A 23,752-nucleotide genomic window follows, 5' to 3' on the forward strand; every position below is an offset into this window, starting at 1 on the left:
ACACTAACCTGCCACAGAGAAAGCAGGGGAACCACGGCAGGCAACGTCCTGCTTCTATAAACTGTAGTCAATATACACTCAAACGATCTCGGGTGGAGGGCCATGCCCCCTGCTACAGAGGAAGACAAGGATCTCCATAGTCCTTATCAATCTGACTGGAGGTAAAATTCCTTCCTGACCCCAAACATGATGATGGGTCTGACCCTCATCAAAGGAGCAATGTCCTCCAGCCAGGAAGCTTTGGTCCCAGCAGGAGCTGGCTTTGGTCCCAGTAGAAGCATTGGCACAGCACAGTCAAAATCCCCAGCCTTGGCTGCAGCCAACCTTCAATACCTCTAAGGAAAATTTTAAAAAAATCCTGGCATGTAGCACCAAGGAGAGAGAGAGAGAGGGATGGGCAAGGGGAGGAACTCCCCCCCAGCTCCATGAGGCAACCATCAAAGCCCAGAAGCATGGGACACACCCACGGTAGAACGTAGGCTTTGCTTTGTCTAGATCATCTCCTTTCTCCAAAGTAAACGCATCTAGTTCCTTCAGCTTTTCCTTGTACAGTTTGCATTGCAAAGCCTTTTCATCTCTATTGCTTGCCTCTGTACCCTCACTCAGTTTCTCAATATCCTTCTTTGAGTAGAGAGAAGTAGTCAGCCACCTTAGTCTGGGATGAGGCAGGACTGGATGGCACTTTAAAGACTAACTGAATGAGTATCCAAGACATGGAGGATGATAGTACCAGCACCTCCCATATCTTGCATGCAATGATTCTGTTAATGCAAACTCCAAACTGCATTTCTTTTATCAACAGCACCACATTAATGACTCAATTTGAGTTTGTAATTCACTATATCCTCAGATCAGGGATGTCAAACTCTTCCAGGCCACAAAGGCATGGGGCTGGTCTGTGGGCCAAATCAGGCCCAGACTGGCTCCGTGCGCCGGATCCAGTGCACAGGGTTGTTTTGGCATGAGCATTTCATGCAGTGCACACCCTGGATCAGCCCTGAACATGTACTGCATGAGGAGCCCATACCAGACCAGTCCTGCACGTAGGCTCTGGCACACAAGAACAGTCTGTGGGCCCTATTCGGACTGGCCCCAGAGCAAGCACGTGGACACTGAATGCAGCATGTGCCTGGACCGGTCTTGTGTGCTCCATGCAGTATGTGGAAGCACGGTCTTGGCAGGAGGATTAAGGAGCTTGGAGCACAGGTGGTATTTCTGTCAATTCTTCCTGTGGGAGGCAAAGGTCCAGGCAGAGACCATTGAATCCTGGAAGTTAATGTGTGGCCGAGACAGTGGGTCAACGAGAAGGCTTCAGCTTCTTTGACAACAGGATGCTGTTCTTGGGAGGAGGACTGCCATCAAGAGACGGGACTCAGGAAGAGCATCTTTGGGCATTGTCTGGCCAGCCAGCAAGGAGGGCTTTAAACTAGGTTCCACGGGGGATGGTGATCAAAACCCTCCAGCAACAAAGCACAGTCCTGAAGGGAAAGGACTCAATGAAGCAATTCAACTCTGGGAAAGGGCCAGAGAACTACAGGACTGCAACAAGTGGCACAGAATACTGGAAACCCCTGTTGACGCTGAAGGGAAACACCACTGCTGACTTAAATTCATTAAAATTTGTCGAAAGCTGACACACTCTTTACATACCCTGATCTGCAGCCCTTCTTTTTTGCTGACATACACTTTTGTAACCATCTGGTAACAGGTACACAGACTGAGGCACAGTAGTCATACAGCAGCTGTGCCTTCTTTGTGTCTTCCATTAAATCGTTCACCCTCACTAATGAGCAATGGACCCACTTTCCTTGATCTTTCTTTTTTGTCTGATATATTTATGAAGCTGCTTCTTATTGCCTTTTAATATGCCTTGCCAGTTGCACCTCCTTTTTCATCCTTGCCTTCCTAATTTTGTCCCTAAAGTTTCTTGCTATTCCTTGGTCTACCTCCTCAGTAATTTGCCCTTCTTTCCTTTGTCTGTGTTTTTGTTTAGAAGTGTGGGTAACTAAGAAGCACTTCATGCAGCCACATCAGTTTCCTTCGGTTATTCATATCTTTCCATCATGCTGTACTACAGGCTCAACAAGAAGCTACATCCTTTAGGAAGTGCCCTAGATCCCCTGATCTTTAATCTGCCTTACTTACTAGGATCTTACCTATTATTTTCAGTTGAAATCCACTTATCTGAAGCCCAGTATCCTTGTTTTGCTCTTCTCCCTTTCTTAGAAACATGAATATCTATCACATCATGAACATTTCCTCCCATTCTTTCTATTACATTTATATTTGCAACTAATTCTTTAGGGGAACTTTTGAACTCTGTGTCAGACAAAGAAAGGGTCAAAGCCTGAACCATGCACACAATCTAGGCACTGGAGAGTCTAAAATGAAGCTACATTTTGTGTTTTAGTGGGAGAACCCACTCCACAACAGGATCAACTAGCTCCCCAGTCATAGCACTATTATAAGAAAAAAAGGGAACAGAAAAGGAAAGGTAGGATGGCAAAAAACAAGCAAGTCAAAGAATGATGTGAAAGGTTATAGATGACATGCCAAAAGAAACTGAAGATACTAATTAAATTCACTAACTCTGTAGTGATTGAGAGATCCTGCAGAAATAAAATCTTCTGTCCGAGAAGACAGTGAACTAGTCTTACAAGATGCTGGTTAACCTCTAAATGCGAGAGAGAGGAAGAAAGGCATGCCGAACCAAGCATAAAGGTGAATGTGCATAAACCGACAACAGCTCCTTCTTTGTTACAGGGTGGCATCAAGGCTTAATATCAAAACAAGGTAGCATTAAGAGGTCCCTTTGGCCCATATTTTTAATTAAGAAATTATGTAGGTGTATTCGCGCGTGCGTGCGTGTGTTACTAACCTGTCATATGCTGCTATCATGAAGTTAAGAAGAAGGCTGATGGATTGCTCCACGCTGATCTGGTGAGTAGAAGGAAGGCGTTTATTTAGCTGGTAATAGATTGATGAAATGATTGTTTCCAGTCGAGACACATTGATCTCTGTGTTGTGATCCAATGTGTTAAGGCCATTGTCTCTGAAGGCTTCAATCATATTCCAGATATCAACTAGATGAACTAAAGATAAAGGAGAAAGAAATGTAAATATTACATTTTGTAATGTCAAGATTACTCTTAATGCCACAACTTTTAGATACCACGTTAGTTTTCATTATTTTAGAAACAAAGGCTAGTTGCAACCAAAGTTCCAGATGACCTCCGAATAGTCACGATCATAAGCATGCATTAAGTAGCACCACCTTCTCCAAGTAGTGCCCATTACTGTGGTCTCACATCCACTAACCCTTCCCTCAGTATTCCTGAGTGCATTGGTGGCAGGACTAAGAAAGTGGGCTTGGTACCCTCTAACCCCTCAGTTTCTCTCTCGCATGTTAGAGAGATTGTTGTTAAAGGGAGGTGGGCAGCGAGTATGAATATTCAGAGTCTACCAGAAAAACTTCAATTAGAAGAAGCCTTCATTTCTTCACCTATCCTCTGCATGTCTACCCACAGGACAGTTTGGCTAGCAGTACCCCAATACTGAAGGGACCTGATATCCTAATTAAAATATGACAGAGTATGGAGGGACAGCCAGTGACTTCTTTGCTGAAGTGTATCAGATCTAACCAGGTCAAAGCAATGCTTTGTGACTGAATCCACACCTCCAAGTTGCAGTACAATAAATATCTTGACACATCTATGGGATGCCAGAGATGCAATCATTAGCTTAGCAGAGGGCAATCTAGGGGACCATCTGCCCGATAACTTACAAATCTTTCTGAACACACTGTTTAATCCATCTATAAATTCCTATCGTACAAAGTAAAGCAGGTAAATGATTGATGAAAACTCTTAAATGTTTGTTTTTTTAAAGAAAATAATCTTTTCACATTTAAATCATATCAATGTTAATGAAAATTCAAGGAAGAAACCAATAACTTTATGATCTGATTAATATGGAGCTCGATGTATTTAAGGTAAAAGTCTACAATCAGGTCTCTTATCAATGTACCAGAATAGCGTACATCTCACAACCCCTCAACCTGAAGTTATACCAACTATAAATGCTTCTTGAATAGACAACTAAAAGCATGAACATTTTGCTGAGAGCTCGAAAAAGGTTACTTCACAAGTTGAATTAAGACCAAATTGTGACCTTACACAGATACCCAGTCCTTTATCAGAAGGCACAGATTGCATGGATCCTTCATAAACCTTTTAAACAAATTATACACATACCGACTTGTTACCGCTCTAACTGTAATAAACCAAAAGTGCCAATAAGTGAATCCTTAACAAAGAGCTAGATAAAGCCGTTAGCCAAAGATAAGCTTTCTACAATGCATGAAATCCTGACCCACACTCTCAGGTTTATCACACTTCCTAGCCATAACTCTCTCACTTAAATGTGAAACAAGGCAATAATGTCTGGCTGAGTCTTCTGAAAAAGAAAGCACTACTGCCAAAAAGCATTTCTTGGGAAATGTGTTCATTGTGATTTGGACTTAAAGTTACTTCAAAGTAACTGAGATCGAAAGCTGGAGATTATTTAGGAAAGAAGTGTGGCTCAATAAGATGATTTTGCCTTCTTTCCTTCAGTCCTCATAAAAAAAAAAATAACCAGACAACTACAGATATTACTATAAATAGCGAAGAGGAAAGAACACAGTTCTTAACGTAGCACATAATCCTGTGTGAAGTAGGGACTGGAGAATCCAGGATTCCTCTTTGAGGCACCAGAACTGTTAATTAAAGATGCAGCATACTTGGATTTGCCCCAAAAAGGCACCCAGGACAAACTTACCAGGGACAGTAGCTGAGGCTTTCAAAAGAGGACGAATTGGATTTACAAACAGGAATACAGTCTACAATCTTGCAGCAGTAAGTTCATATTGGTGATATATTGTCAAAATAAAAAGAACATAGGTACTAATCAAGCTGCTTATGAAACATGGCATAGTTCTGACTTACGATTGCATCTCTTTTGCACAAATCTCAGCTTGCAGGCTGTCCGATATGTTGAAAGTCTGATGACATCAAAATTTTGGGCCCCTTTAAATAACAATAAAAATATTCACATTTATTTTTTAAATCTTTTTTCTAATATTCCACTCACCTGCCAAAATAATTTCAATAAATGTCTGTAGTGAAGCAATGGTCTCCATTAGATTTTCCCACTTCCCCACCCATAAGAACAGGAAAATTCTTAAGTGACATGAACATTAATAACATAATATAAACTGGCGTGACTTTAAGATAGCTTAATAATTCACACCTAGCAAACCCATGAGTGTATATAAAAGTCAGCTGAAGTGAACAATTGTAAGGTCTCTCTTGCCAGACACAAGAGTTTTGAGATTAAAGTGATCTAACTATAAATGAACGAGGACTACATTTTTTTTTTTTTTTAAAGAAAAAAGGATTAACTTGTATAAGCATCACAGTGACAAATGATTAGAATAAAAACATCTTAAGAGTTAGGAAAATGATCTAGATTTTTTCCCCCCTGTAAATCATAGAAAAGTAGAACTGAGGGGGCCCTCCAGAGCCCATCTAGTCCAACACCCTGCTTAAGACAAGGTCATCCCTATCCAAACCATCCTGTACCAATCTATTACCTAACCTCTTATCTGAACCACCTAGCACTACACAATCAACCTTGTTGCACAGCCAGGAGGCACGGCCCCCTCACCTGCCAGAGGTAAAGCAGGGCGACAATGGTGATGAGTGTTGCCATTTTAAAATCTCATTTACATGACGCCTTCTCTACAGCTCCATTCACTGAACATCTAGTTAACGACTGTAGAGATGAAGCAGCAGAGATAGCAAGCTAGTCTTCTCCTAAGTACTGCACCCACTTGGCAGTGGCAGTCCCTCACAGTGGAGGATGATCACTCCCACAGGTCAAATAAAGGGTTTAAATGAGTGCACTGATGGCAAAGAAGGCCAGGCTCTCTGGCAGATGCCACAGGTAGTGGTTAAAGGGAGGGCTGGACCACAGGTTTCTCGGTCTTGGTTCCTTTCCTTCTGTTTGTTATTTTTCTGCCTCCAGGGGAAAATGGTTTTCCTCAAAATAAGATGTGCCTTCTCTCACAAGGCATTGCCACGTGGCCCTGTCCCAAGCTAGTTTTTCCCAATTTGTGGCATTAATGCCACACATCTTAATGTTCCCCTTAAGGGTGTCCTTGAAGCATTTCCTCTGGCCCCCGCATGTCCTCTGTCCTTGGCCGAGTTGGGAGTGAAGCAGTTGTGTTGGTATATGAACATCAGACATGTGCACACAGTGCCCCGTCCACAGCGCCTGATGCTGAAAAATCAACACTTCCATACGGGTGGTGTTAGCACTGGTGAGGACTCGAGTATGCCAACGCTAAGGCTCAGTCCCAGGCACTGGTATGCTTGAGAGAAGCAGTTAAGGGCTGTTGGTAGGTCCTCCTCAGCACGTGCAATGACAGCACGATCGTCGGCATAATGAAGTTCTACAATCGAGGCCGAAGTAACTTTGGTTTTGGGACAGAGGTGGGAGAGACTGTAAAGGTTCCCATCCATCCTGTACTTGATGCCAAAGACTCCCTCCACTAATACCATCTCGGCTGTGACTTTTAATGGTTCAAGCCTGGTGCACTTGAGGTAGCTGTATTCCAGGGTTTCCCTCGGACCACAGAAGAGTCTGTAAAGTGTGCCAGGTACATACTTGCACTGACACCTCTGCATACAAGCTGCCAGCCTAGATCCCCAGTGACTCACGGGATAAAAGAGATAGGCAGGTCCACCAGGGACCCTCACCACCCTCAGTGAAAGTGTCCCACCATTTGGTGTCTGGGTGGTTTGGTATGGAGCATGAGTGTGTAGACCTGGAGACTATGGGCTGTCTGGAGGTGGACTGGTTTCACATCTCCCACCCTAGTGAAGTATCCGACTGAAGTAGTGCAGTAAAGAGTACTGGGGCGCCTGGGAAGGCAAGGACCCCACAACAAGCTCTGGAGGGCTGGGGGATGTGATCAGGCAGGGACTGCCCTTACATAAGACCTACTGGATGCAGGCAAAGGATGTAGGTTGAGCACATGAAATATGGGCAGCTCCATGTGCAGACCAGCACAGAGGGATGGGCCCATCTCAGCCTGGCAAAGTCCGGGAGGTCCCTGGTACAAGTGACACTGGCCAGGACTATCCTCCCGTGTACCAGAGAGCTCAGTGTTGGGCAATAAAAATGGTTGTGGGGCTGGGGAACATGGCTTATGAGGAGAGGCTGAGGGAACTGGGCTGATTGAGTCTGGAGAAGAGAAGACCGAGGTGGATTGAATAGCAGCCTTCACCTCCCTGCAGGGGGGCTGCAAAGAGGATGGAGCTGGGCTGGTCTCAGTGGGGGCAGATGACAGGACAAGGAGCAATGGGCTCAAGCTGCAGCAAGGGAAGTTGAGGTTAGAGATTAGGACAAACTTTCTCAGTGAGGGGAGTAAAGCACTGGAACAGGTTATCCAGAGAGGTGGTGGCATCTCCATCCTTGGAAGTTTTGAAGACCCAGGTAGACAAAGCCTAAACTAGGATGATGTAGTTGGGGCTGGTCCTGCTTTCAGCAGGAGGTTGGACTAGAAGTGATGTCCTGAGGTCCCTTCAACCCTCATTTTCTTTATGATTCTAGTTCTGGGCCATTATGTGCAGGCAGGCAAAAAAGCACTGGGGATAGTTGCATAGATTTTGGTACCAGGTCTCCTAGCCTCTGACTTACAATCATTTTGACTATAAGAATGACCAACACCAACCAAAGACACCTCGTAATGAAGCCTTCTTAAAAAATGCTCACTTAGCATTATAAACAAGTCTATCATGGGAATGACTTGTTGACAGTATGAATTTAACCCAGATCAATTAACTGACCACTTGCAATTGTTCACCTGTGCATGCCTGCTTAAGTCTTCTAGGACACTGATAAACCCTGGAAGGAGTATAGGTTGTGAGGTTATCCTGCCTTTGTGAAACCATTTCTCAAACTTGATGGCTTCCTGACAAAGGGCTTGGACAGATATTTGGTTTCATTGCTCTCTCTGGACAAACTACAAATGTACAGAGCTTTGTAATTTCTCTCCCAGCGTAAAAGTGGCCACTTGGTGAGAAAAATAACCTGGGAACAACCCGAGTGAAAGGGCTTGCCAGAGAATATGTCTCAAGAGACAGAACTTCTGTACAGGCAGCAGACATAAAACTGACCTCTGCAATCCCAGTGTGCTTTGCTTCTATCTCTTCCCACAGGGGAGGGAAAGTGTGTGCCAGTCCCAGCGAAGCAGGGAGCAGAACCGGTCTCACCGAATGCTCTGGGCTGGAAAAGTGCAGCGCTGAACCGCCAAGGGGTGTACTCTGCTCCTGGCTTGTTATCTGCCTGACTCACGCTGCAGCACTTGGGTGCAGTGCAGGGAAGCATATGCCCCGCTCACCCTTAGCTGGGCTCCAACACAGCACAGCACTCGTGGCAAAGTGCATGGGAAAGGGAAAGGCTGGAGGACCTTTCTGTACATGGTACAGACCCCACCCCCACTGTCGCTGACCCTGGCAATCTCTGCCTACATTCATTTAAAAAAAGAAGAAGCCTGCAAAGCAGTCTGGGCCACATGCACTAGGGACCCTGGGCAGCCCAGCATCTGCAGTGCTGGCTCTTTGCTTCTCCATCTGAACTTCTGTAGAGGTAAGTTTTTCTCTCAGGATAACAAACCTGGGAGAGCTGTCCTGGATGATGTGAATGTGTGTATGCAGCCAAAGTGGATAATCAAACATCTTGTTGCCCACATAGCATGATGGACATACTGTATTTGAAATGATTTGCACTATGTAATCCATAAAATAGACAGGAATACTACACAGGCTAGTGCAACAGCTCTCAGCTTCATGACATCCACCCCCTTCCATTTTCAGATGGTTCATGTGGATGTCCCAGCCTGTCCCTGTATCATCCATGAATATCATCAGACAAGAAAACAAAAAGAAATCTCTTTCTATACTTTTACTGGACGGAAAGCAGCTTGCACAGGACAGTAAGCCTCCTGTTCGCATTGTGCTTGGACAGGGAGTACGTGGACCTCAACCATTTAAAGTGTGGAAGTGAAGGCTGGCGAGCAGTATCATGTGTACATGTTGACATGCAGCTTGAGTCCCGCACATGTACAGTCACCGAGTTCAATGTATAAGACTCTAATCTTGCTTGTAACTGAACTGTAATCTTTGTAATCTATTTATAGGCACCTAGAAAACAACATAAGTAAACAGCCGGAGTGGATTTGTCATTAGCAACTCAGGTCAAACCAATCAAACTTACTACTGGGACGGGGTAACAGACCTTGTGGATGGTGGAGAAGCAGTAGCTGTGATGCATCTCCATTTTAGCAAGCCTCCCGACCCAGCAGCCACTCCGACCTGGCACTGTGCTTCCAACCAGCAGCCTCTCTGACTCAACGCAGAATAGCCACCAATGTCCCAGCTCCACAGGCTGGATGACAACATTTGGCGGGCTGGATGTGACCCAGAGACCATAGGATGCTGACCTCAATACAGGGGTTTCAGCAGAGCCCAAAAGAAATATGAATTAGCAATGTACTTCTTTTGTGGAAGAAATCAGCACTGCACTGGTATACATGAACAGGCATGTCCTATATAAAAACTGCGGGGTAAATCCATCGCTCTACTCGGCACTGGTAAGGCCTCCGCTAGAGCACTTAGCCCGTTTTGGGCACCGCACTTCAGGAAAGATGTGGATCAGTTAGACAGAGTCCAGAGGAGAACAACAAAAATGAGCAGAGATCTAGAAAACATGAACTATGGGAAAAGATGGGTTTATGTTGGTGCAAAGGAGACAAGACTGAGGGGAGACACAGCAATCTTCAAATACGTAAAAAGATTCCTGTGAAGAGGAACAAGAGTTTATATAGCCATCACTTCCTCTAAACACAGGGCAAGAACTAGCAGGCTTAAAACTACAACAAGGGAGACCAGAGTAGACAGTAACAGAAACTTTCTAACTGTAAACTGAGTTAAGTACTGGAACAGGTTACTGAGGACACTGTGGAGCCTCCATCACTGAAGGTTTTTAAGAGCAGATTAGACAACTGCTTATGGAAATGGCTTGGATATGGTGGGGACAGGGGAAGGACTAGATGGCTTACTGAGGTCCTTTCTTTATTTTTCTAGGATATTAAACCTTCAAGTCATTACCACCAAATGAAGAGATCAGAATCTGTCTTCTAGTAATATTCTCCAGCTGGCTGCAGCTCCTGTTCTCTAGGGTGGTATGAGTGGCAATTTCTCCTCGTCGTTAACAAGGACTCCTGGTTGAGATAACAGGGAAAGAACGTATCCAAAACCTGCGCGCTCTTCTGTTGAGATTCTCAGCTACGTGCCAGCGTACACGAATGCTAAGACCTCTTAAATAGACTGCTGCTACTGCTCTGAATTTCACAGACATTCAAATGCTGTAGAAAGCCCAAAGGGCAGATCCTAGGTACTGCCTTGGGGTGGATCCAGGGGTGGATCCGGAGGGAGTTCAGTAAACACAACTGCACTCCCCCTTTTAGACCATGCTGCAGAAGCAGCAGCCAAGGCCTTTTAAGTCCCCGAATCAGGTAAGAACCAACTCCACAGCCCCTTGCCCTTGCCAGCGCCCCTCATTCCCACCCTACCAGCCCTGCTGGTGCCCCTCACTCACAATCCACAGGCCCCTGCACCCCCCACCCCAGTCAGAGGGGGCCCCCAGCTGCCAGGGCTACAGGGCTAGGGCCAAGGACCACAGGAGTGCCTGAGCCCCAGCTGCCACCTGTCTCACTCTGCCCTCCTGCACCGGGTCCCACCCGCTGGCAGCAGTGCAGGGAGCCCCAAGCCCGCAGAGGGCAGCCTGCATCCTCCCCCAGACCACACACAAATCTGGGGAGCACATGCCCCCCCCCATGTCGCCTCCCTGGGAATGTGCACAGTGGCAGGCAGGCAGCTGCTCCCCCCCCCCACAGCCCCCAGGGCAAGCCACCCATGGCTCCATTCTGCCCCCGCATGGCCATGCATTCATGTCCCAACCCCCATGTACCTCCCTGGCTGGGTAATAGGGCTGTGCAAAATTTTGCCCAGTGTTTCGTTTTAAAGCTGTTTTGATGCATTTTGAGCTCGAAACAGCGAAATCAAAATGAAACAAAAGCCTTTGAAACAGCTTCAAAACGAAACAAAGGCACTCGAAACATTTCGAAAGTTTCAAAATGTTTCAAGTTTCAAAGCCAGGCTTACTGACTTCAGCGCCGGTCCCAGCCGGCAGCAGTAGCCTCCTGTCATCCAGCAGGCAGATCAGGGCCTGCCTGCACCCCCCGGATGGCTGCAGGGGCTCTCTTGGACTGCTCCCAGGGGTGCGGGCCCCCGATCTGCCTCCGGGATCACAGGAGGCTGGTGCTGCCCCTGAGGCCAGCGGCAGGCAGGCCCAGGGCAAATCAGCTAGCGCAGGGACCCGCCCCCACCCCAATCCCAGGGTGGGGGCAGGTCCCCACACAAGCTGATTTGCCCTGGGCCCCGCACACTCCTTGGGCCAGCTCCAGTACGGGGGCCAGGGGCATATCAGTTCATGTGGGGAACCACTGCTGCCCCGATCCCTGATCGAAGCAGAACGCTGCTGTTTTGCACAGCCCTACTGGGTAGCACTCCCAGCCCCTGCCCTGCCCTGGCCCCCTCCCTCCCATTGGTGGCCTCAACCTACCCTCCCCTCCCCCCCATAGACTTATCTGGACGGAGCTGTGGGAGCTGCTCTCCATGCTGCCATGTGCATGCGTACAAGTGCTCATGCAGGTGGCACCACCTGCTTGATCACCCACCTCCTGCTCCCCCCAGCCCCAAGGAACTGGAACTCTACCAGCCTACAAGGGGAAACCCGCTGTTTCACGAAGAGGAGAAAATACGTGTTTTTCTCCTTGAAGAGAAAAATCCCCATTTTCCCATCTGGATCCCTGGTGATTAGAATCAGATATGTATTTCCAAATAAGGTCTCATCAGTACCTTGCGCAATGGAATTACTTTCCCACCTCTGCTAGAAGTGCACTGATCTTTTTACATGGGTGTATCACATTAGTAACTCAAAATCACCATGTGATAGATCAGTACACTGAGGCCTTACTCCTCCCTAGTCTCTGGCTTACAGCAGAAATTCTTGTTATCAGTCCTTCAGTGCACGATCCTGGAATTCTGTAATGCATTTATGTTACTAGTCCTGAAGGTCTATTATCATCTTGTAGGAAAACCTAATCCTCCTCTGCACTGGTGATACCTGTCCAGTTCATGTGCTCAGCAAATTTCCCAGAAGGCATGTAAGATTCAGCTCCAAGACAATCCTTGAAGATATTCTGTAGCAGCTTTCCTGGAGAAGTCTCTAACTTCAATCCAAAAGGAGAGACTAGGAATATATGCTGGGGTGGAATAAGATATTTGCTTATTTAGGAAAGGGGATAAATGGAGTGGTGGTTTAGGGTGTGGACTAAATTCTAATCCAAGCATGTCTTAGTATTAATTCGGCTAAAGGATGGCAAAAGAACAAATGATCACGAATAGTCTGGAAAATAGGAAACTTCACAGGAAAGAAATTGTGGAATAGCTTTCCTCTAGCAATGGGGTTGATGGAGGGCAAAACAGTTAGCTAGTTTTAAGATTAGGTTTCAGTTTCTGAAAGGATTTTTAGGATTTGGTTACTCAAGGTAGCAGGGGACTGGTCTCAACCCAGGAGCTACTTTCCAGTCCTATGTTCACTAGCGATAGCACTATACAAGAACAGTTCCTATTCTTTAATGCTATACACTGAACAGGTAAGTTTCATCCCTTCAAATCACATATTCTGCAAAAAAGTATTATTTGTATTGTGGCAGCAATTCAGACCCTTGCTCTTAGCTTGACGTCACACAAACAGAACAGATGCTTTTAATTATTCAAAACCCCCAGAGCAATACCTTCCTATAAAAAATTTAAAAAGATGCTGAAAGGCAAAGCATAGTCCCACGAAGCCTGAAATGTCAAAGTTATGTCTCCATGGGAGATAGCCATGCTCATCTGAAATCAGGTAGAAGGCAGGGTAGATTTCCACATTTATGAACTAACTAAATCAGAGATGTAATCATAACTCTGCCCTGTGTGTAAACACATTATGTGCTACTATGTGCTACTATTCCTGCCCTTAAAATGATGGCGAAAATCAGCTGCCACTTTCACTAAGCACTTGGTAAACTTTGCACTGAATGAGGCAATGATCCTGTGGAAACAAAAACTGTAAGATCAGCACATAAAAGAATGCTTATTGGCATATAGACAGTAAAAGAAAGAGCTAAATTTGCATGGAAACAAGCTTCGGCATTCCTGACTTGTTTTTCACTATGTAGCCTTGGTTATAAAGGCTTCTTGTACCAAAATTATGAATGTATAACTTTTCACAGCTCTAATACCTTATTCAATTAAAAGGCATATGATAACATTCTTGTACTTTCTACTCTAGCACATTAATGACATTATGTCCTCAAGTTGTTACTTACTCATTTCCATGAACAGCTGCCTCTTCTCCGCCATTGTCCTCCTTCTCTTCCCACTCTCCTCAATCATTCTAAGAATGAAAAATGCATAGTTTATGATATAACTTCCACTACACAGCCAACTTTGAGCAAAGTTATTTGATTCAACTGAAAAATGTTGATCTTTTCTCATCACATCTGGTCAAAAGACAAAGGTAAAGGAGGGGGGACAGCGAGTTGAGAGGGCAGGCACAGCGGGGACAGGCGGAGAGGTCAGACAGATATAGGGGGGCAGACTTCAAGGGGAGCAGGGGGTGGGGGAAGGCAGGGAGTGGTGGGGCAGACACAGGAGGGCAATGGGCAGGAAGTGGGGACACAGGGCAAGACAGACACTGGGGGGCACAAGGAAGATGGGCAAGAGGCAAGGGTCTGACTCCTCATCCTCTGCTGCTCCTCAATCACCTTAAAACAATGCACGTGGTTCAGCTGAATGTCTCGCTGAAAACATCTGCCCATATGAAAGTTCTGATTCGACACCAGTCACCAACTATTTAAGTAGAGCTTAACTAAAAGATACTTTTTAAAAGAAAAGCAGCAATTATGTTATTCCATGACAACTCATGGAATCATCTAGCTCATCCTCATACAACATGGCAGGACAGATTTCATTATACCTATAAGCCAACCTAATACCTAGCCTTGGCATCAAATACATTCAGTGAGAGACTTTTGACAGCTTCTTTCCACAGCTTATTTTCTGACAAAGATCTTACATTATATAACGTTTCATTCTGAAGGATCCCAAAGCACTGTACTTATCAACTGATAATGCAAGCTACAGATTATATTTTACACAAGTACCTTGTCATTTTACTAATGCAAAAATCTAGAACTCTTGGTTCCAGGTTGGGGGAACAATCTAAAAGGAATCAATTTTACCAATCAAATGTACCCAGGGAAAAATTACATTTACCTCTACAATAGGAGTTCAAAAATGTCCTGTTCTAGATGCATGCCATTAAAAGGTCGATACCTACGCTCCAGAACCTTTGCCAGCAGTCCACCTGGCATAGGCGGAGGAAGGCCGAGGCTAACGGGGCTTAGCCCCGCCAAACTACTTTCACAGCCGCCGGAAACAGCAGCAGCACCACAACACCACCATCTCACAGCACCGCACCCAGAGCCCCCTCAGTGTGCTCCTCCACCGCCACCCGTGCACAGCACCAGCCACGCCAGCCCCACGGGAGGGAGGGGCGGGGGTCAGCCTTCCCCCCACCCCCCCATAATATCTTCTCCCACTGCCTATGCCACTTGGTCTGCATATTAGCCGTTGTTATCTTTGTGCACCGATAATAATTATAAGAAAGGGGTCTTCAAGACCATGACCTGTTCTTTCTTGACAATGAACGCTCCCAAGTATAGAACAATAGGGAGCAGAGGGAAAGTTCAAGTAGCGTACCACAACAATATGCAACTTTTCTTTCTTCTCTTGGTACTAGGGGTACGCGAAACAGGCCATATTCGATTCAGATTTGGCCTGAATCGGGGACAGTGATTCGAGTCGTTGATTCAGATCACTGTCCCGATTTGATTTGGCTGAATCCAAATCTGAAGATTCGATGCTGATTCGGGGAATCGACGATTCAGACATAGACACAGCTTTTAATGTTTTTTCTACATAACCTGAGGTACTAGGAGCGGCTTGCGAATGCTGCGATGCTGGGGCGGATAGAGCGTCCCACAGGAGCACGAGTGGCCCTCCGTGTGCTCAGCGGCAAATCCAGAAGTGAACGAGAAGTACTTCCGGTCCACTTCCAGGTCTGCTGGGGAGCGCACTGAGGCACCCCTCCACACACCTTCCCGGCTCGGTGATAGGCCGCAGGGGGACCCTGGGTGCCCCCCCCGACCCAGGAGGCACCAGTCCCTGATCCAAGGGGGTGCTGGGGAGCTCCCCGCATGCTCCCCAGCGGACCTCGAAGTCGAGCAGAAGTGCTTCTGGTCCACTTCCTGGTCTGCTGCTGAGCACGTTAGGGACCCCCTGCCCCTACCCTGCGTACCTGTGGGATGCTCCATCTGCCCCACCGTGTCACCATTCATGAGCCACCTGGTACCTTGAGATATGTAGAAAATATTTAAAGCTGTGTCTGCGTCCAAATTGTTGAATCTTTCCAAATCGATTCGGAGGGTTCCAGTTCAATTTGGAGAGATTAAAGGGACTCCTGATTCATTTCGGATTCAGAGATTTGGCCACTGAATTGGGCCGAATGTCTGCCAAATCGAATCAGCAACCAAAGCCTGGCACAGCCCTACTACCTGTCCTTCCATGTATCAAACCATAGGGAACTCTCATACAGTATTCTAATCTTATAAAAGCCCAAGTCTGTCTGTCCGTAACGCTTTGTTTGTACTCTGATTGGCTGATGGAAACAGCCAATCAGAGTGCTCCAAGTGTGGGGGAGCGCCGCCATGATTCCGAAGACGCGCCGAGGACTGGACAAGAGGCAGAACAGTGGCAGCATGGGATGTTAGGTAGCAGCACTCCATCCCAGCCCCTTCCCCACCACCCCCCTGTCATTCTTGATAGGCAATTGGCTAGTCATACATGAGGAGCTGGGTGCTCAGAGCCCTGTTAGAATATGGACTGCTCTACAAAAAGGACACTCAAAGTAGAAGCCTGCACAAAATTATACTGCTTCATAATGACAGGGAGTGTTGGAGTGATGCTGTAGCTGTGATGGTAAAGGAAATATGGCAGAGGAAAGGCATGTTAAACCAGGGGCAAAAGATGCCTTGTTTTAGATTCAAGTAAATATGGTATGCATTATGATTTGTGTGTGTGAATACACACACAAAAAAAAAAATAAAAATCAGAATTTCCCCAATATTGGCTCCATTTTGAACCACTGTCTCGTTCGCTTTGCCCTGTGCTCTCTCTCTCACACTTGGGAGGAACTCACCATAAATAATTACAAAATCACTTTGCTGTTCAACATCTTGTTTAAAACTTTCCTTTTGCATAATACTGACAGCAAAACAAAATAAAACAAAGCAAAAAAAACTTGACAGTGGCTAGGGCAGCTGCTGTGTGCAGACTAAGGCACATGGTGCTGAGCAATATTGAGTCCTTATACTCCCCAATGGTCTCTAAGGCAGACACAGTCTTTCTTCTGCTTGTATAGGGCCAAACACAATAGATGCCTGGTCCACAACTAGGAATCCCAGGCACTATGGGAATATGAATAAGTAACAAGACAGTCAGAAAGTGGCCCAACGCTTCTGATTGTAAGACACTTTTTCAGGTCCACAGAACTTCGCTGAATTTGGTTTGACATTTTCCATGCCATATGTCTGCTTGAAACAGGCTTCTTGGACATGAGCAAGAACTGTGATAACTGTTCCATCAGCTCGAGTGAGAGAGATGGGATGGGTGCCCAAGAAGGGTGGCTGTGCCTAAAGGAAACGATCCTTCGGGCACAAAGCAAGACGATCCCCGAGCGAGGCAAAAGAGGTAAAGGGGCCAGGAGGCTTCCATGGCTGACCAGAGAAATCCAGGGCAGCCTAAGGGCCAAAAGGGGAGCACATAAAAAGTGGAAACAGGGTGAGATCACTAAAGATGAATATACTTCCTCTGCTTGTGCTTGTAGGGAGGCAGTTAGATGGGCCAAAGCTACCATGGAGCTGAGGATGGCAACCCAAGTAAAGGACAACAAGAAATTGTTTTTTAGATATATAGGGAGTAAAAGGAAGGCCCAGGGAGGAATAGGACCCCTGCTAAATGGGCAGAAACAATTGGTGACAGATAGGGGGGACAAGGCTGAACTCCTCAACGAGTTCTTTGCCTCAGTGTTCCTAAGCGAGGGGCACGACAAGTCTCTCACTGGGGTTGTAGAGAGGCAGCAGCAAGGCGCCAGACTGCCATGCGTAGATCCTGAGGTGGTGCAGAGTCACATGGAAGAACTGGATGCCTTTAAGTCGGCAGGCCCGGATGAGCTCCATCCGAGGGTGCTGAAGGCACTGGCCGACATCATTGCAGAGCCACTGGCGGGAATATTCGAACGCTCGTGGCGCACGGGCCAAGTCCCGGAGGACTGGAAAAGGGCTAACATGGTCCCCATTTTCAAAAAGGGGAGGAAGGAGGACCCGGGCAACTATAGGCCAGTCAGTCTCACCTCCATCCTTGGTAAAGTATTTGAAAAAATTATCAAGGCTCACATTTGTGAGAGCCCGGCAGGACAAATTATGCTGAGGGGAAACCAGCATGGGTTTGTGGCGGGCAGATCGTGCCTGACCAATCTAGTCTCCTTCTATGACCAGGTTACGAAACGCCTGGACACAGGAGGAGGGGTGGATGTCGTATACTTAGACTTCAGGAAGGCCTTCGATACGGTATCCCACCCCATACTGGTGAACAAGTTAAGAGGCTGTGATGTGGATGACTGCACAGTCCGGTGGGTGGCGAATTGGCTAGAGGGTCGCACCCAGAGAATCGTGGTGGATGGGTCAGTCTCGACCTGGAAGGGTGTGGGCAGTGGGGTCCCGCAGGGCTCGGTCCTTGGACCAATACTCTTTAATGTCTTCATCAGCGACTTGGACGTGGGAGTGAAATGTACTCTGTCCAAGTTTGTGGATGACACAAAGCTATGGGGAGAAGTGGACATGCCGGAGGGCAGGGAACAGCTGCAAGCAGACCTGGATAGGTTGCACAAGTGGGCAGAAAACAACAGGATGCAGTTCAACAAGGAGAAATGCAAAGTGCTGCACCTAGGGAGGAAAAATGTCCAGCACACCTACTGCCTAGGAAATGACCTGCTGGGTGGCACAGAAGTGGAAAGGGATCTTGGAGTCTTAGTGGACTCCAAGATGAACATGAGCCGGCAGTGTGACGAAGCCATCAGAAAAGCCAATGGCACTTTATCGTGCATCAGCAGATGCATGACGAATAGGTCCAGGGAGGTGATACTTCCCCTCTATAGGGCGTTGGTCAGACCGCAGTTGGAGTACTGCGTGCAATTCTGGGCACCGCAATTCGAGAGGGATGCGGATAACCTGGAGAGGGTCCAGAGAAGGGCCACTCGTATGGTCAAGGGCCTGCAGACCAAGCCTTACGAGGAGAGACTAGAGAAACTGGACCTTTTCAGCCTCCGCAAGAGAAGGTTGAGAGGCGACCTTGTAGCTGCCTATAAGTTCATCACGGGGGCACAGAAGGGAATTGGTGAGGATTTATTCACCAAGGCGCCCCCGGGGGTTACAAGAAACAATGGCCACAAGCTAGTAGAGAGCAGATTTAGACTGGACATTAGGAAGAACTTCTTCACAGTTCGAGTGGCCAAGGTCTGGAACGGGCTCCCAAGGGAGGTGGTGCTCCCCCCTACCCTGGGGGTCTTCAAGAGGAGGTTAGATGAGTATCTAGCTGGGGTCATCTAGACCCAGCACTCTTTCCTGCCTATGCAGGGGGTCGGACTTGATGATCTATTGAGGTCCCTTCCGACCCTAACATCTATGAATCTATGAATCTGCAGCATGGATCTAAACATTTAACTCTTGGTGATGACTCAAGTGGTAATCAATATATTTCTACATGATGTCATTTATAAATCCTAGGATGCCACATCAAAAACTATTTTAAAGCACTAGATCATAACGTATATACCCAAAGGGGGGCAATTAAGGAAGCACTAGTTACCTTAAAACCCCACACTTCCTCATAGCAAGTGTTTGACATTGTCACATGCATGTTCTTGAGGTCTCTTCCAAACCTAGGATTTTTTTAACGTTTTGTATTCAACCTAAATCTATTATAGAGCTCACAGCATTTGGACTGGTTATGACTAATACCTGTGTGGCCCTGTATATCTCACCACTGAACTGACTTCTGCACAGATGCAAGTTCTTGCACCTCTTCAATGGATAACATATTCATGTGTCTTCTGCTCTGCTTCCTGCCCTATCACAGTTATACGGTCTTGGATTGATGACCATCACTAAAGAAATCCAGTTTCCCTTTGCCTGGTACCAAAGCTTCCCTGCAAAGCCTCATTTTTTACTGCACTTGAGAAGAATTACATATAATGGCCTGGCTCATCATAAATCCTAACAGTGATTCTCAACCAGGATGCAAGGAAAACATGATTCGCAAGATAAATCCAGAGATTTCAAATATGAATTCACAGCATTAAAAACAGTCTGACCTGTTGTGCAGCTTTCTGAGTTCTTTGCAACATAAGGATTTCTGTATTATACTTCTGTAGTCAAAAATGAGTGAAAACTAAGACCCAGTATTTTCCAAGGGGTGTCTTGAGCTTAAGGAGGGGTGCCATGGACCTTAAAAGGTTGAGAACCATCAAGCTAGGGACATTTTTACGTTATTTATGAAAACTTAGAAGTTGTAATCTACATTGCAGGTCTTAGCTTAGTCTGAAACAATCTCTAAGAGGAGTCGTGTTTTACATACAACACGGAGCGAAGGTTCAACAAAAGAATCCCAAAGGGGCAACAAACAGGAATGTAGGACTGGAAGGAGCCTGCAGGGCCATCCAAGCCAAACCCCTGCATTTGCAGGTAATTGTTAACAGAAGCAATCCCCTAAACAGCCACTGCAAGCCCTCACCTACAGCTACATGGAACAAGAAATGTCAAGAACACCCTAATAACATGCCAGAGGTAAAAGGAATAGAAGTAGGGCACCGCCAAGATCCTGACACTGCAACAACTGGAAAGTGGCTAACTGATATACGGTCAGAAGTACAAGGAAAATTAATGATCCAGGAGAAGGCAAAGCCTTGCACCTCTCCCCACCCCCTCAGTCCATTCCAGTTCGTCCTACCTGGCAACTGCTATGATCCTGAGCAGAGAAGCAAGACCCCCACCCCCAGCCAGGAACCGCTGAGTTGTCTAGTACCAGCAGGAGCATCCTGCAGCCCAGGCACAACCCCACAGCCTTAGCCACGGCCAACATCCCGCTGCTTCAGAGGGACGGGGAGAAATCCCCCAGAAGCCAGCAGTATCCAGGAAGGGAGGCAATTTCCTTCCTGGCCCCTAATGGCAACCAGCAAAAGCCCTGATGCATGGGCTTGCCAGACACCTTCCCCATGACAAGAGCCATCTTTGTACCTCACCCAGGAACCGCACACGACCCACGTAACACGCACCGATTGGCATGCCAGACGCCTCTGTCCTGTGAGACCAGCCCTTCCACAAACGTACCCGGTTCAGGCTAAGAGATGCGGGCCCTGTGCTCCCACCACTTTGCTTACACCATTTCAGAACTGCCCCTCCTGGGAAAAAAGATTTCTAGCTATCAAATCTAAATGGATCCAGAGCCAGTTTGTAGCCATGACCTCATGCCAGTGCTGGTTTTCAACCTAAGAAGCTCTTCCTCCTTCCCCAATAGTCACCTCACACGTACTTGTCAAGAGTGCTCATAGTCCTTTCCCAGTCTCCACAATGCAAAACTAAACCAGAAGATCTTCTTTTATAAGACAAAGGTCTCTATTCCCTTCACCAGCATAGTGGCCCCTTTTAGAGTTAATAGCAATTTAAATTCATTTCTTTGAACATTGGTGGCCTGCACTCAGTATTCTCAATGGGCTCTTTCGTGTGGGCATTCCCACCTGCCATGCCAAGATGAGGAACGATACTGGTAACTGCCCTCCAGTCAGATACCTCCCTTCCAACATTACCTGCTCGAGCCTCCCTTTGAGGTAATTCTTTATCCACTTCGGCTGTAGTATTGATCTTTGTCCTCTTCTCTTTGGCCAATAATTTCCCCAAGAGGCAGGGCAGAGGTGCCCTATCTGTGGTGCGAGTGCCACAAGTGGCACGGGCAGCCCGTGTGTGTGGCATGCAGCAGACTGGGGAGGGGATGGACAGCAGAGTGGCAGATAAGGCAGAAAGCAAAGCAGCCAATCAGGCAGGGAGCACAGGGCTGGGAACAGAAAGCAGTGCAGAAGGGGAAGGGGAGTGGCACTTGGGGAGGGTGCAGAGATCATTTGTGGCACTCCTGCCAACAAAGTTGGTCTCCATTCAGGTATGGTACCAAAAGCTTTGCTTTTATCTAGGTAAATCAAGTCTACTGCACTGCCCTTATACAAAAAGTTTATGCCATCACAGTTATGATATTAAATCAGGGGTGTAAAACATACAACCCATGGGGTGGATCTCACCCATGAAGCCCCACCGTCCAGCCCTGGTGCTGCCCCTGGGTGTGATCAGACCCACATGGGACATGACATGAGGCCAGTCCATGGGCTGCATCAGGCCCACAGACCCCTCTCCCACCACACACCCAACCCAGAACCTGCTCCAGTCAGTCTGGGACCTGCGCTGAACGCAGCACCGACAAGCGCTGCAGACCCAGACTAGCAGGAGCAGGCACCATAAGCAGCACGTGTGCCAGCTAGGATAGCCACCGCGTGCAGCAGAACTGCCGCTCCAGCCAGACTGTGCCACATGTGGTGCCCATTCCAGGATCCGTGTTGCACACAGAGTGGATTCCAGATCAGGCATGCTGGGGAGAAGGAGGGGGTCTGTGGGCTTGATCCACACCACAGACCAGCCCCATGCCACTCAGCCAGCCCATGGGGATGGATGAGTTTGACAGCCCTGTATTAATCAATCTGGTATGATCATCCTCTGATAATAAGCCTATGTTGTATTTTGTCCTGTTTTCTATTTCCTTCTATATCTTTCACTGTTCTTTCCTTCAGTACCTTCCCTAAGATCTTGACTACTGTTGAAGCCAAGCTAACAGACTTCAAACTATTTAAGTAGAGCAGGCTCAGTTTACAAGTGATTATATAATGTGGTTGTCTGTGATAGCAGAGGAGGGAACAGTAGGCTGGAAGACCCCTTATCAGAGATACTAGTCTCTGGTTATCTTCTAGCTAAAAAATGGCCTTCTTCGTACCCAATTCCTACCCTTAGAGAACAGGAAAAAATAGTTGCTCTTACCAACAATCTTTCCTATGATGTTTTGAAATCAGGATGATTAGCAAATCTCTGTGGTATACAAAGAGCTCTGGGCTTGTTTTTCTTTGTTTGTCTTTTGGCAGAGGGGTTGCAGTGGAGTGCGGGGTGGTGGGGGGTATTCGGTTGAATTGTATTACTACTATGAATAATCAAATGGATTACATAGTAATTGAATAATTTCAGCTCTAATATCAACAGAATTAAGCCTACTGTGGAACTGAGTAAATAACAATAACAACCATACTATCAGGCCCTGATTCATCACCTGAATGCTAGCAGCTTAAGGAGCTTGCCTCAATCTACCGGAAGAAAATCAAATTTCACACAGAAAAGAGGTAACTACTGACAATATTAAGCATACCATGTACTTGTGAAGAACAGAAGTATTGAAGGACTCAAGTGTTGTGTGTTAAAAAACAGAATGTGAATCAGGTGGATTATAAAAGGAATTTAAGCATGAAAAGAAATCCTTACTCCTCACCACTTTTGGATGAATGGCCTCTCATTTGACATGTTAAAAATTTTACCTAGAATTTGGACATGCTGGACACACCTACACATGCGCTCTAATGCACAGTAGACTATTTTACTGTGCCTTAAAACATCATGTAAAAAACCATGACATTACGTTATGAGCAGTAAAAGTTTACTGCACATAAAGCATCAGTAAAAAACATGCAAATGTGCTAATGTGCATTAGGGCTGCCTAACGCACGTTTATTTAGTACCTCACTTTGGAAGTACTAAATTTAATGCGCATTAGAAAAAGTGCATTAGTGCACATGTAGACATGCCCACTGATTACAAAAAACATCCAGGAACACGGATTTTTTTTAATTCAGCACCTTTTAACCTTCAAAATTATAGCTGTATGAAATGAACTGAAAAACTGATAAAATGTGAAGCACTATTCTATTTACATATATCCTCAAAGCCCTTTGCAAATTGCAACAGCTATAATAAAACTATATGTAATTATTTCATGATGAACCCTGTGACAGACTTCACATGAAATCTAGTATCCAAAACTGTGTAGAGGGAAGGATAGAGAACTTCTAAACAGTAAGAACAATTGTGCAAATTCTTTTATTTTCATTTCTTCCACTTCTTTCTTCTCTTCCCTCCTTGCTTTCTATTTTACTGTTGCCCTGTGTCTCTCTTACCCTCATCTTTTTTCTCCTCCCCACTTCAGTTAGTTTTCTACATCTTCATTTTCTCCAGACAGAAACTATTGAAAGAAAATAATTGAAAAAATTATTTCCCCCT

General features: G+C 46.3%; 1 protein-coding gene across 13 annotated transcripts in view; it reads right to left on the reverse strand.

The window, feature by feature from the left end:
• DTNB (dystrobrevin beta) overlaps positions 1–23,752 on the reverse strand; it is a 296,518-nt gene that overhangs the window by 249,752 nt on the left and 23,014 nt on the right. For all 13 annotated transcript variants that reach the window (XR_009462220.1, XM_019497687.2, XM_019497682.2 and 10 more), the window contains 3 exons: positions 13,544–13,611; positions 4,986–5,066; positions 2,879–3,092 (listed from right to left, as the gene is read on the reverse strand). Coding sequence is in view for 12 of the 13 variants with exons in the window: in XM_019497687.2 (XP_019353232.1) it covers positions 2,879–3,092; positions 4,986–5,066; positions 13,544–13,611 (363 nt within the window). In the remaining variant the exon portion in view is untranslated. The remainder of the gene's footprint in view (positions 1–2,878; positions 3,093–4,985; positions 5,067–13,543; positions 13,612–23,752) is intronic.

The sequence above is a fragment of the Alligator mississippiensis genome, chromosome 1 (genome assembly GCF_030867095.1).
Source record: "Alligator mississippiensis isolate rAllMis1 chromosome 1, rAllMis1, whole genome shotgun sequence".
NCBI classification, from domain to species: Eukaryota; Metazoa; Chordata; order Crocodylia; family Alligatoridae; genus Alligator; species Alligator mississippiensis.